The sequence below is a fragment of the Dendrobates tinctorius genome, unplaced genomic scaffold (assembly GCF_039654945.1).
Source record: "Dendrobates tinctorius isolate UK_male_01 unplaced genomic scaffold, ASM3965494v1 ptg000003l, whole genome shotgun sequence".
Taxonomy (NCBI): domain Eukaryota; kingdom Metazoa; phylum Chordata; class Amphibia; order Anura; family Dendrobatidae; genus Dendrobates; species Dendrobates tinctorius.
The window spans coordinates 30,182,061-30,197,273 of record NW_027361671.1 but is presented as its reverse complement, the minus strand read 5'-3'; the positions used below and the strand labels follow the sequence as shown (position 1 = coordinate 30,197,273).

The following is a 15,213-nucleotide window of genomic DNA, read 5'->3' as shown; positions in this document are numbered from 1 at the left end:
ATCTCTCTCTATACGGCCCCAATTGGACAGACCATCAGCAGATTTGGCTTTCAGTACCATCTTTATGCTGATGACACACAACTGTACACATCATCCCCTGACCTTACCTCCGCTGTACTACAGAACGCCACTGACTGTCTGTCTGCAGTCTCCAACATCATGTCTGCTCTCTATCTGAAACTCAACCTCTCCAAAACTGAACTTCTTCTGCTCCCACCATCTACTAACCTCCCTAAATCTGACATTTCCCTCTCTGTGGGTGGCACCATAATAACACCCCAACAGCAGGCGCTCTGTCTGGGTGTTATGTTCGACTCCAATCTCTCCTTCACCTCCCATATACAATCTCTTGCCCGCTCATGCCGCTTACACCTAAAGAACATCTCTAGAATCCGCCCTTTTCTTACCATGGAAACAACAAAAACTCTCACTGTCGCCCTGATCCACTCCCGCCTGGACTACTGTAATGCTCTATTAATTGGCCTCCCTCTCACTCGACTCTCCCCTCTCCAGTCTATCCTTAATGCAGCAGCCAGGGTTGTCCATCTGGCTAATCGTTACTCAGACGCGTCCGCTCTTCGCCAGTCGTTACACTGGCTGCCAATTCATTACAGGGTACAATTCAAAGTACTTGTTCTCACCCACAAAGCTCTCCACAGTGCGGCACCCCCTTACATCTCCTCCCTCATTTCTGTCTACCGGCCTAACCGACTGCTGCGCTCTGCAAATGACTTTCGACTAACCTCTGCCCTAATCCGTACCTCCCACTCCCGACTCCAAGACTTCTCCCGTGCTGCACCAATCCTCTGGAATGCTCTACCCCAAGATATTAGGACCATCCACAATTTGCATAGTTTTAGGCGCTCGCTCAAAACACATTTGTTCAGAGCGGCCTATCACATTCAGTAATCAAAGTCATGTTAGGTTTGTGTGTGTGTGGCCCATTCACTATCCAGGGCTGCCACTAGGAATTTCGGGGCCCCATACTGGCAAAATTTTCGGGGCCCCTTGAAACTCCCCCCAGGCTCCACCCAGCCCCGTCTCCACCCCTCGAACCTTCCAAAGTCCCACCGCTCTCTTGGAACAACTCCACTTCTGCACCATGTCCTCACAAATCACACATTAACAGTTCCAATCACCACATACATAGCCAGCAGCTTTTGTTTTAGCCAAAAGATTTTTTAATCCACCACCACGACAAAGTAGACTCTTTTGGCCGGGCCCTACTCTACTGTAACTTACTAAACATTTGCTAAAATATCCAATACAATTTTGGTATATTTTTATTTATTTTTCCATTTTTAAAATTACCAATAATGCCACATACAAGGGACAAATACCACCGCACCATGACCAGCCACCATATTACCACCACATGGTGAACTAAAATCCCATATACAAGGAACAAATACCATCACGCCATGACCAGACCACATTTTACCACCACATAGTGACCGGGGCCCCACTCCGGTCATTGGGCCCTATCCAGTAAGGGCAGTAATGCCCTGATAGCGCCCCTGCTTAGGTCAGTGGGTTTGGGAAGAAGGATACTTATATTATAAAGTTTTCGGGAATATTAGGAATAATTAAGGTATATAAAAGAATTGTCCAGCAAAAAGTGTATGGCCGGGGTCACACGAGTGATGATTCTTTCATGTGAGAGAATCAGCTTAATTATGCTACTGACACTCAGCTCAAACTCTCATCCAAGTGTCATCTGATTCTCTTGCATGAGATAATCAGAGCACATTGAGAAGACAGGGAACTTAATTTCTCCATCTTCTCCATTGTCTGAGGTCGTGGATTCAGACTGCACTCAGCTGACAGCTGCACGGCGTGCTGCAGATTATTTTTCCACAGACGAATTCGGTCTGTAGAAAAAATCACAGATCTGTGATGCCCCAAAGTATAACACTGTGCTGAGTGTTATGCAATAAAACATCACATAGCACTCAGCCGTGTTATACACTTGTGTGAGCGAGGACTGAGACCCTTCATTTCCCCTGCAGATCTTCTCATCAGCCTCTCATGCTGGAGTCCGGCCTCAGTTACTTTTCTGTAATACTGTGGAATTTTTGCATACTTTTAGGGTGTGTGCACTTGTTGCGGATTCTGCTGCGGATTTTTCCACACAAATTTCACTGAATCTGCCAGTAAAATGACCTGCGTTTTACCTGAGAATTTTCTGCAGATTTTGTGCAGATTTCCACTTTTCGATTCCTATAATAAAAGAGGTGTAAAAATGCTGCGGATCCGCACAAATAATTGACATGCTGCAGATTTAAAGCCGCAACATGTGCACAACAGTTTTGGTTTTAGATAGTCTTTTGGGCTATGCGCACACGTAGTGAAACGTGCTGCGGATTTTTCTGTGCGGATTTGGAAAAATCCACAGGTCAAAAGACCTGCGGTTTACCTGCGGATTAGCCCTGCGGTTTCACACCTCACAATGGAGGTGTGAAACCGCTGCGGATTCCGCACAAAGAATTGACATGCTGCGGATTGTAATCCACGGAAAAATCCACAGTATGTGCACTGCGTTTTTCATTCTCCATTGAAAACAATGGTACTGTACACCGTTCCACAGAGCCAAAACCGCTGCGGATCCGCAGCAGAATCCGCAACATGTGCACATAGCCTAAGGGTACAACGCAGCAGAATCTGCAATGTGTGCATATACCCTAACTTATACTGTGTTTGTGATTATATATATATAGTGTGTGGTTGTGTTACATAACATCTCTGGGAGATGCTATAAATCCTGATGAGCAGTGTCCTGGCCCCCTGTCCCCTCCAGAGAAGGATAAGGCTGCTGTGCCCCCTCTGCCCCTGACAGGACACCACAGCTCCATTCTGAAGACTGAAGTTTTTTTTACATAAGTTTGGAGAGTAAATGCAGGGAATCCTGAGAGGGGGCTGCTGTCCTGTCAGGGGGCAGGCTGTGCTCAGCGGTCTTATGCTTCTCTGTAGGAGGTGAGGGGGCACTCAGCTCTGCTGTTATCTTGGTCTATAGCTGATACAGGCAGGGGTCAGACTCAGGACATAGCAGCGTCCTTCCTCGGTGAGCGGCTGCTGTGCTGATAGTGTGACTGACGCTGTCACTGAGCACACAGCCCACTCACTGAGGATCCATCTGCTACAGGGGCTGGACTAGATCCTGGCAAGACACTGGCCATACACTTAAACAACACAGGCTCAGACACTCACCGTGGGACTGAGGGCTGCACTGCTGCTCAGTGACTCGCTCCAGACTGTGTGGCGGGAGAATACTATATCTGCACTGCACTAAGCCCGCGCTCAGCCAGGATTGGATGCTGGAAAGTCCCGCCCTCCTGTTGCTCAGCACTGGCTGCCTCTCCCAGCTGTCTGTCACAGTGACTCCTGCTTCCTCCTCACACTCAGCGCTCCGGTTTATGAAAATTCTGAGCGTGGGGCCCCTCCAGCTCCCGGGGCCCCTTACACCAGTAAGGCTAGTAATGCCCTGATGGCGGCCCTGTCACTATCTAACCCCCACCCCCTGAAGATGGCTGGACCGTCATTGTAAATACATCATTGTAAATACAAACCTGTGCTTTGTATCTCCCCCACCTCATTGTAGATTGTAAGCTCCACAAGCAGGGTCATCTTATTTCGCTTTAATTATTGTATTGTTAACGTTGTTACTTATGACTGTTGTGTTTGAAACTCTTCAACTGTAAAGCGCTGCGGAATATGTTGGCGCTATATAATTAAAGATTATTATTATTATTATTAGGCGACTTTATTCTTCTGGTCGGCGCGATTGCAGTGATACCAGATTTATATCCTTTTTTTATGTTTAGCTTCTGTCACACACTAAAAGACGCTTTTTTTGTAAGAATTTTTTGTTATAAGTTTTTGCATCACCGTATTTTGAGAGCTATTATTTTTCCATATTTCGGCCGACAGAGTCATGTGTGGGCTTGTTTTTTGCGGGACGAGCTGAAGTTTTTATTGGTACCATTTTTGTGCACATGACTTTTTTGACCGCTTTCTATTCCGATTTTTGTGGAGGCAGAATGAACAAAAGCCAGCAATTCAGGAATTTTTTATTTTATTTTCTCCGTTTTGCGTGTGGTAAAATTGGTAAGGCAGCCTTATTCTTCGGGTCACTACGATTACAGCGATACCTGAATTATAATTTTTTTTTATGTTTTGGCGGTTTACACAATAAAAACTTTTATAGATAAAATAATTATTTTTGCATCCCTTTTTTCTGAGAGCTTTAACTTTTTTATTTTTCCGCTGATGGGGCTGAATGGGGGATTGTTTTTATCGTGTTTTATTCCACTTTTTCCAAGCGGTATGATGTATTATACGTTTATTGAAAACTTCTGAGACCATGCTGTGAGCATGGTCTCAGAGGCTTTCCGTAGTTGGATTACCCAGGGGTTGTCGTGGTTTCAGTCACGGGGCGACACTAGCATGGGTTCAGTCACCACTCTGAGGATACAGATAATACAAAATCCCAACAGCAGGAAACATATCAAATAGTGGTCCTAGGTATAAATTCCCAAACCACCAATAGCACTAGCCATGGGTAACTCCCACCAATTTTGTAAACATGCCAAAAAACGGAGTGCAAATCCACTAATAAAAATCAAATCAATATATTCGTAGTAATTTCACCAAAATTTCAGGCAAACAAAAAAATGTCATGACAGAATAATGATAAGAGACATTGGTGCAACACAATTACAGCACCATTAGTGTGACAGCAGGGTTCTAATATAATCTTAATTATACATAAAGTGCCAGTGCAAAAATGAAGTAAGAAGGGCTCCAGAGATTATATCAGCAAAGACATTATAAGTCCCCAAGTGAGGTGTAAAGATACAAAATGTCACCAGGTCATAACCCCATATACGTCTTACCCATAGCTGCCAAAGGTGCCGCAGCACATTACGCCCCGATGTGCGTTTCGTGTGGGCTTCTTCCGGGGGCTGTTGCTGTTGAGTATACAGATACAATCCGGTCCCAATGCAGAGTCATGGTCAGTCAGTGTCTGGGGTGTGGTTACTGCAGCACCGCCCCGTGACAAAAACCGCAACACTGCCGGGGGAGTATAAAGTTCATTTTCACCTCGCAGTGTTTGGCAAAGTGCGGTTATCGGGCAGGTTAATAATGCAATTATCTGCAGATGAACCTCATATCTGCAGGTTAATAGCGTTTTTTCTGGTGACAGGTTCCCTTTAAGCCCACCATGTGATCAGCGTAACAAATACTCCTATTGAAGAGAATAGGAGTTGATGTGCATTTTTTAGCAGCTGCCACCACACACTGAATGGAACTGCCAGTGCACCTCCGTTTAGTGTATACATGCGGTGTCTATCGGAGCTTACAACACCTGATAACTGGAGGTGCTAGATGTCGGACCCCCACCGATATTGCATTGATGACACATCCAAAGGATAGGCCATGAGTATTATATGTCTGTTATGTACCGGGAGTACCTCTTTATTGTAATTCCTAGCTAATTAATTTAAATTGTAATGTTCTGCAGAATATTGTGGCGCTACAGAAAAAAAATTGTTAGTAAAAATGATTATTAACTACATTGTTCTGATTCTGTTCTGAAACATTGAAAGGACTTGTCCAAGGTTTGAAAACCAAAACTGCATTCTACCAAAATCAGGGCCACCCCTGTCCATAGTGAAGGATATTCCTCGTCATCAACTTTCACTCTAATAGAGCTGGACAATGCTGTCTACAAGAACACAAAATCTGTATTTTTGTCTCAATATGTCATATTTCATTACATTATAAATACAATGACTAAATGTGCCGGTCATGTATATGTCCAGCCACATTATTTTTTTTTCTCCCTGACTATAAAGTAACGTGTTTGGTTGTCGTCCAGCTAGTATATAGTATTACAGTCTCATCCTTAAATAATATTTGTTTGGGATAGAAACTTTACGAATGGTTTTCATTAAAGTAATATGTTCAACATCATAAACCAGATCAACATGTATCAAATAAATTCATCAACAAGACACGTCCTACTCTGCAAAAAGAGAGAATTCATACTTTGCCACTAGATGAAACGACCAGAGATAAGAAAAAAATCGTCCCAGATCTAGAAACTCAACATGTTGAGTGCAGGTCCCGGGTCAAGTTATTGTATATAGTGATTAGTATCATGTGTCAACAGCTGGAGAATCTGCAGATCTAAAAGCAATAACCTGAGCAGTATCTGGAATGTGTCTTATATGCTGATATGAAGAGGAGTCAGGGAAAAGATCCATAACATAAAGGGAGGAAATAGGATGAGCGTGTAAAGTTCAAAGCAAACGAAAAAGAAGTCAAGGTGGAAATCGGGCTGGTGTAATAGTAGAAAACGTGTGCCTCATATTTTACACTTCCATATGCCAAACCATACATACCTAGCATATGTCGTCATATCATAAATCAATTATTATTGTTGCAATGTGCTGATGGCCAGATATATCATTAGAGTATATAGATACAAAGGGTTTGATTTATCATGGTGTTTTTGCCACAATTTTTAAAATTGGACAGTCTGTTTTGCAACGTGGCGTTGGTTGATGAAACGAGACATGATGTCCCAAATTTGCTTGATTGGATTCAGGTGTGGGGAACAGGCAGGCCAGTCTTTAACATCAATGCCTTCATCATACAGGAACTGCAGACACACTTCCGCCACATGAGGCCTAGCATTATCATGCCTCAGAAGGAACCCAGGACCCAGTGCACCTGATTATGTTCTCACAATTGATCTGAGGATCTCATCCTGGTACCTAATGGCAGTCAGGGTACCTCTGGCTAGCACATGGAGGGCTTTGTGGCCCTCCAAAGAAATGCATCCCCACACCATTACTGACCCACTGCCAAATTGGTCATGCTGGAGAATGTCGCAGACAGCAGAACATTCCCCATGCGTCTTCAGATTGTCACATCTGTCACAGGTTCTCAGTGTGACCCTGCTCTCATCCGTAAAGAGCACAGAGCGCCAATGTCGAAATCTGACAATCTCGGTGTTCTCTGGCAAATGCCAATCACTCTGCATGATGTTGGGCTGTAAGCATAACGCACACTTATGGGCATCGGGCCCTCGTATCCTACTCATGGAGTCTGTTTCTGACAGTTTTTGAAGACACATGGATGTTAGTGGCATGCTTGAGGTAATTTTGCAGGACTCTGGCACTGATCCTTCTGTTCCTCCTTGCACAAAGGAGGAGATAGCATTCTTACTGCTGAGTTGTTGCCCTCCTACTGCTCCTCCACATCTCCTGGTGCACTGGTCTGTCTCCTGGTATCTGCTCCATGCTCTGGACACTGTGCTGACATACGACTACCCTTCTTGCCACAGCTTGCATTGATGTGCCTTTCTGGATGAGCGGCACTACCTGAGCAACTTCTGTGGGTTGCTACTGTACCTCTAGGGGTGAGAGCAATGACAAAATGCAAAAGTGACCAAAATAACAGCCAAAAATGATAAGAACAGAGAAATGGTCTGTGGTCACCACCTGCATAACCTCTCTTTTATAGCAGTTGTCTGTTCCATTTGCACAACAGCAGGAGAAATTAATTCTCCATCAGTGTTGCTTCATAACTGGACAGGTTAATTTCACAGAAGTGTGATTGACTTGGAGTTACATTGTGTTGTTTAAGTGTTTAGTGTTTTTACTTGGGGCGTGTACAAAGTTGACCCATCATATGCAGGCCGCAACACTCAAAAAGACAGAAGGACAGGCCCTCACCATATCTTAGAGCAGATTTCTGAGTGTATGAAACATATGACAGACAACCTGATCTCCTGGTCCAGCCTCCTGCATTACTAGAAAGCACAGATGAGTATCACCTGTCAGCTAAGGTTCTTGTGCACAATTGAGTTTAGACACGTTTACACAGACAGTGTGAAGGAGGGACAGTACAGCAGATCTGATAATGCTATGAGAGGAGGATAGCAGATATTACACTTGTTGCTCACTTCTGCACCAAATAGTCATGTTCTTTATGGTTACTAGCAATGGCACAATACTTGTAATAAACGTTGACAGCTTACAGTTTAAGCAAAGGATCTCCATATTATTAGTGTAGCGCCACCCGGGTCAACATGTTTCACCCTGAAACTGCACTCGAGCCAAGATTCAATTGGGAACAGAAGTAAGGGAAATTCTCCTACTATCTTCTTCCTATACATGCCCAGAGCCGCTGACACTGCCTCACTGACAGCAGCTCTCAAGCCTGTCCAGCACTAGGGCCATTCCCACCAAGTCTCTTAGAGATGTTCCTCTCTTCTCTCACTGTGGGTCCCCAAACTTGCCTGTGCCAGGTAGAATACTGCTTCCAGTTATGTTTTGTTGAGGACACTTGCTTCCATTGTCATTGATCCCCCCCACACACACACATTATCTTTTTCTTTCCTGAGGTTATTCTGTTCTTCTTGCCTTGCTAACACTCTTTACTTAACTGCCTGAACTTCCTATTCCTGTCACTAACCCACAATCCCCAGTATGGGTCGGACTTTCAATTAACCCTGTATGCAAACCCCACAGACACTGTACCACAAAGTTAAGTATTAAATCAGCACTGCCATCTGCTGACCTATAAATGTACTACCACACTGCATTATAAAATACATTCACACATTGTAAAAAAATCAGAGTGCTCCTCAGATGGGTGCAGGATCCTCCAATCACCATCTTACACATATCAGATGCGTCATCAATAACACTCAAGGCTGGACTGGCCAACCAGAGAACCTGAGAATCCACTGGTGGGCCCTGGCTTCTCCTTCAGGAGAGTTCATAGTGCAAACCTTGCTATGGGGCTCTTCAGTGGGGGAGAAAAGTGGGCCCTCAGAATCAAATCCTCCGGTGGGTCCAATGTTCTTCAGTCTGACACTGATCACACTTATGTGTGTTGTACTCAATTTTTACTGGCTCTGCTGTAAGATCAGAGCAGGGTGTCATTATATCTCACACAGGAGTAATCCGGAACAGGCAGGATGCTCCTGTGTGAGACATAATGACAGCCATGATCTCACTGCAGAGCAAATTTCTTGAGCACAGAGTACATAAGTGTGATTACTGATACACTCAGTAATTAGGAGAGCTAATAGAAAGGTTTGTAATGTGGCACTGCTAAACTCAGCTGTGCTGCCCCTCCCCTGACACTGACTCATCCAGGATGTTAAGCCAGGGAATCATGGAGAAACCTGCTCTAAGCAATGTTGAGGGCTTTTTCTTCTAAGTGAAAGTACATGCCACATGTGAAAATGCTGATAACATCCACTTGGATTTTCAAAAAGCTAATTCATTAGGTGTCAAATACTTTGATTGCTATTATCTCCTCAACAGAGAGGTGAATTTAAGGGGAGTCTCTCAGCAACAAATGACTGCACCTTGTAGGGGACATGGCCCTAATACAAATCCTAACTATGGTATCCACATCTATTTGCCAGAAATCATTTTTATTCAAATGTGTTAATGAGGGGCTCAATGATCCCTTGGTGTGACTAACCAACTCAGTGCACTTTCTCAGCTACTTTCTTTATATTGATCTTCAACCCCTCTTCTTTGATTGGCATGTCTGATTTTACAGCTTCCCAGAAGGGCAGAGATAAATAAAAAAAAAACTGTAATATGCAGTATCCTTTCTGCAGCTTACATCCTAAGGTGTAGTAGCTGGTGATGCCATACCCTGTCATTGTAACGTGGCAGTTTTTGCCTGGCTTCAGAATCTGGTGCTGTCAGCGCAGCCCAGGAAGAGCTAGATACTGACGTAGGTCGGTCTGTTGTGGAACTAAACCCTTGCCCCCAACGGTGATGGGAGGGAGAAGAGGCTAGTCTATATTGTTTTACTGTTTCATTTGGCCTAAATAGGTATATACCGTAATTGTTTTCCTAATCTAGACAACCCTTTCATGTTTTACTCAAAATATTTTGTGGTCATATCCTTACAAGAGTTCTTACCTACTTTTATTATCTATGTAGCATCGGTTACAGTGTTTTTAGCAATACTGAACACTTTCAAATTTCTGTTATTCACAGTCCAAGTACTAATCACAAAATTTTGACTGTCTGCATGTCTCTAGATTAAAACTCAATAGCCTCAATCATGTATGCCTATGAGACTGTTGAGTTCGGGTCAGTAGACCTGCAGTTGGTCCACACATTGCTGTCTGTACTTGGACTTTGAATAACAGATCAGTGAAACTGGCCTCACTCTGGAAGCTGTTTATTAGGGTCCCTATGCAATTCTAGCTTAACCATGTATGTCAGAATGACAAAATGCAATGCCACAAAGTAACCCATTCAGGATAATGTTAATTTTATGTGTTTTTGATTGTTTCTTCAGTGTTGCACAAGTAGAGCAGAAGCACGGAGAGATGCAGCGAAGGTTGCCCTAATCAACTCCCTTTACAACGAATTGCCCATCCGGAGAATCACGCACGAATTCATCATGAAAAGTGTTCAAGAAGCTGTTTCCTCTACAAGTGTAAGTCGAAAACTGTTTCCATGGCTGTTCATTCATCAAAAGCTCGACAAACACATAGATGTGTAGAATGGCTAAATTTGTAATGAACGCATCACACTAACAAATTTGGTAATTATAAAGTAAAAGGTTAATCTGCACTCCCAAGCAAATTCGTAGTTATACCACAATAATCTATGCCAAATAATAAGCAATGTTCAATCAACTTTTTTCATATGTCTGCAGTTGGCAGCTGTAACACTCATTTACAAAAATGGTCTAAATGACCCTTTTTATCCAACTGAGATCTGTAGTGTGCAGCCAGTCCTAGAGGAGTTTTCAAAGAGCGGGCCTACGCAAAGTAGGTAGAGCTAAAACATTGCATTATTGCATGTATTGAGTCAAATACGAAATGTATCATGCTGGATGGCGTTGCCTCATCTGCACTATATATACAGTATATATTATTAAAAATCATAAAATATGATTGGCATCTGAAAATTTTGAGCCCAAATAAGGGTATGTTTCCAAGGTCAGTAAATGCTGCGGGTTGGACGCTGTGTGCAGCCACCCCCAGCATCCAACCCGCAGCAGCCAGATGTTACAGCATATTGGAGGGGTTACAGGATGTACCTGCGTAACCGGACATTTCTAGACCGCAGCATGTCACCGCAAGATAAAGTCACCCATACAATGTATAGGACGTTGTGATTCTGCACGGTTCAATGAACACATGCGGAATCATTGGCGTTCAAAAGCCGGCCAGCGCTTTGGACGGAGCGGACATGTGCTGCGTTCAAAGCGCTGCCAGTTACTGACCATGGAAACATACCATTACAGTGCCAAAACATCATCCTATAATATAAATGACATGTATCACCTATGTAGTAGAGTAGTAGTGCCACATAATGCCGAGTATACACCACAACACTCAGGGTAATGTACAGTGACCCAATATCAGCCTAAACATAAGCAAATAGTCATTCCCTAAGAAAGCAGACAATTTTTGTCTTTGTATTTTCATTTTGTCCTCCCCCTTTTTTCAAGGAGGGATACATTTTTTATTTTTCCGTTGTTATTAATACGTGAGACCTTGTCTTTTGCAGAACAAGATTCTTAGCTTTTAAAGACACCAATTTATTGGTGTGTGTTTTTTTTTTTAATTTTCATATATGTCATGGAGCATTGCAGGATTAAAATATTAAGCCTGTGGGTGGTTATAAGACTGAAGTGTAGGGTTGTATGTGGCACCATCTTTTGTAAGGAGATTAAGGATGCTTCCTGAGTGAATTTACAAGGATTTTTCCTCAGGCCTTAGTAAATGATTGCATTTTGGTAGGACATGCCATTACTTCACTGGGGGTCCAGTCACTGAGCAGCAGAAAACTGTGGAGGATTCAGGACTGCCATGGTCCATTTATTCTTATAACTGGTGGGGGTCACAGAGCTCTATTGCTTTATTAAAGGTTTTTTTCCATTTTACCTTTTTTGATCAAATGTGTGCAAACTGTAAAGCCCAGCGGAATATGTTAGCGCTGTATAAAAATAAAGATGATTTACTTACATGATTTTGTGGCCCTTATCATTTATAAGTATTACAGGTTAGCCTCCTGCATTTGCTTTTGCAGCTTTCCTCACTGTCTGCATTGCACTCGTATTCTCAAAATGGCTGCTGGTGGAGGAGCATGTGACCAGACTTGTCCATCAGCCTCCTCCAATTAAAAAACAATTTTCCCATAGGCAACGGTTTTGATTTGGAAAAGCTGATGGACAAGTATAGCCACATGCTCCTCCACTAGTAGCCATTTTATGAACAGGAAAGATGTGCAGTCTGTGAGGAACTCGCTTAGGAGGAGAACATGTAATACTTATAAAATAGTAAGTTAATGCCACAAAATCCGGTTCCTAACACAAAGTGGCTGCTGGTGGAGGAGCGTGTGACAAGACCTGTCAATCAGCCTCCAATTCAAAAACTGTATTCCCTTGAGCAGTAGTTTTCATTTGGAACAGTTGATGGACAGGTCTGGTCACATGTTCCTCCACTAGCAGCCATTTTGAGAACAGGAAAGTCTGTGAGGAACAAGCGCAAGAGACAAACATGTAATACCTATGGAATAGTAAGTGAATGTCACAAAATCAGGTTCCAAACACATTTGTTAAAGTAAAAATAAAGTGGACAATCATTTTAAGATATGACATTTCCTAGCCATCACAAAGATTGGAAAACTCTACAGTTCTGATTCCTTTCAAGTGAATCAATAGTAAAAAAAAAAAAATTTTAAAAAAATGAGCTTGTAAGTTAGATGAAGAGAAATCTCAACTGTATTTACCGCAGTAATGCACAATGATTTAACCTTGTAAATGCTCCCTTACAATGGTTTATGTAATAAAGACATTTTGCGGTGCGTATGAAAAAGAAACTTTACGTCTGCATTCCTGTGGCTTCTAAGGACCTGTAATTTGCTCATCAGACAACTGTGAAAAGTGCTTTCCAAATCTACTCTCCTAAGAAGTAACAGCCGCAAGGAACCAACATCAGTCCCTGCGCTTATTTGTAGAACGTTTCTCGAGGTGGAAATAGTTTTGTTTTAATCCCCAGAACAGGTCGTCCAGACTTTGCTGCTTACTCTCAAATACTGTATAAATCATCAAATAGGATCAGTACTGAGTGTCTCCTAAACACTGATGAAGTTATACAAACCGAAGGCAGGATCGTGCCATGAAAGTATTCTTGGTCTTCTGCTAAACTTGTAAATCTTCCCATTCTTCTCTCAGAGGACCTCACTTTATATGTTTAGTGATCTCAAACCTTCAGTTTATGGTTTTTCCTTTAAAATACATCTATATTATGTTAAAAAAATGTCACACACAACTCGGGTGTGGGATATAGAACAGGCATCATCTCTTTTTACATTCAGTTTAAACAAAATGTTGTCATTTATCAGCAGAGGGATCAGTTAGAGCTGTATTCCCCCTGTTTAGGCATGATTTAACCCCTTAGTGACGGAGCTCATTTTAACCTTAACCCCTGTCTGACATCCAACTTATCTTCTAGAATAGGAAGCGCTTGTAATGATTATATCTATATATATAAAGCTGAGTGTATAGCCCCGCCCACTCCGCATTGCCACATTCACTATAATATCCCACATCATCCCGTCAGCCAGAGCTACCGGACTACTACCCCTAATATCCCACATCGTCCTGTCAGCCAAAGCCACCGGACTACTAATATCCCACATCATCCCGTCAAAGCCACCGGACTACTACCACTAATATCCCACATCATCCCGTCACAGCCGCCGGACTACTACCCCTAATATCCCACATCATTCCATCATAGCCGCCGGACTACTACCCCTTATATCCCATATTATCCCGTCAGCCAGAGCCACCGGACTACTACCCCTAATATCCCACATCATCCCATCAGCCTGGGGTCAGAACCAGAGCGCTGAGTGGAATGGCCCTAACTTCCATACCAGGGATCCCTTAAGAGAGGCCTGGGGTCAGTATCAAAGCACAGAGTGGATTTGCCCTCACTTCCATACCAGGGATCCCTTTAAGAGAGCCTGGGATCAGAACCAGAGCGCTGAGTGGATTTGCCCTGACTTGCATAACAATGATCCTTTTAATAGAATCCTGGGGTCATATTCAGAGTGCTGAGGGATTTGCCCTAACTTCCATACAGGAGATCCCTTTAAGAGAGCCTGGGGTCAGTACCAGAGCATTTGAAGGCAATTGCCCTGACTTCCATACCAGGGATCCCTTTAAGAGAGCCTGGTGTCAGAACCAGAACCCTGAGTGACATTGCCCTAACTTCCATACTGGGGATCCCTTTAAGAGAGGCCTGGGGTTAGAACCAAAGCACTGGATGGATTTACCCTGACTTCCATATCAGTGATCCCTTTAATAGAAGCCTGGGGTCACAATCAGAGCGCTGAGGGATTTGCCCTAACTTCCATACCAGAGATCCCTTTAAGAGAGACCTGGGGTCAGTACCAAAGTGCAGAGTGGATTTGCCCTCACTTCTGTAACGGGGATCCCTTTAAGAGGGGCCTGGGGTCAGAACCACACAGCTTGGTGGATCGGTCCTAACTTCCATACCGGGGATCCCTTTAAGAGAGGCCTGGGGTCAGAACCTGAGTGCTTAGTGGATTTGCCCTAACTTCCATACCAATGATCCCTTTAAGAGACCCTGGGGTCAAAACCAAAGCGCTGGATGGATTTGCCCTGACTTCCATTCCAATGATCCCTTTAAGAGGGAAGATGTGCCTATAGGATGGAAGATGTGTGATGGGTATATAGGCACGGGAGGGGGATTCATTTCTGTCATGTGCTCTCTGCTCCTTTCTGGGGGGCAGACAATGGCTGGTAGCTTATGTTTCCGGGGATGCTAGATTTCTCCCACCCGGTCAGTGTCTGCTGAGGTGTTGTGGAGTGTGAAAACTGTTGCTGATAGCAACCAATCACAGCTCAGCTTCTTTTAAACAACTCTGGTGAAATGAAAGATGCTTTGTGATTGGTTGGTGATACACACACACACACACACACACATATTCAATTTTATATATAGAGATGACAATGGTTGCTTTGCAGCAAATTAACATTGAGCGAGAGCACTTATATGTTTGATGTTAATAAAAACAAAACTGTGTGATATAGATTGTACATTAAATCCTATTCCCACAATACCTTATGGTTACATGCCATATGTAGGTCATGAAATACTTCCATCATATAATCCCAATA

At 43.3% G+C, this 15,213-nt stretch overlaps 1 protein-coding gene across 2 annotated transcripts in view; it reads left to right on the top strand.

Moving 5' to 3' along the window:
* Positions 1-15,213, top strand: part of LIX1 (limb and CNS expressed 1) — a 170,779-nt gene that overhangs the window by 84,918 nt on the left and 70,648 nt on the right. For both annotated transcript variants that reach the window (XM_073543657.1, XM_073543710.1), the window contains exon 3: positions 10,345-10,485. In XM_073543657.1, the coding sequence (XP_073399758.1) occupies positions 10,345-10,485 (141 nt within the window). The remainder of the gene's footprint in view (positions 1-10,344; positions 10,486-15,213) is intronic.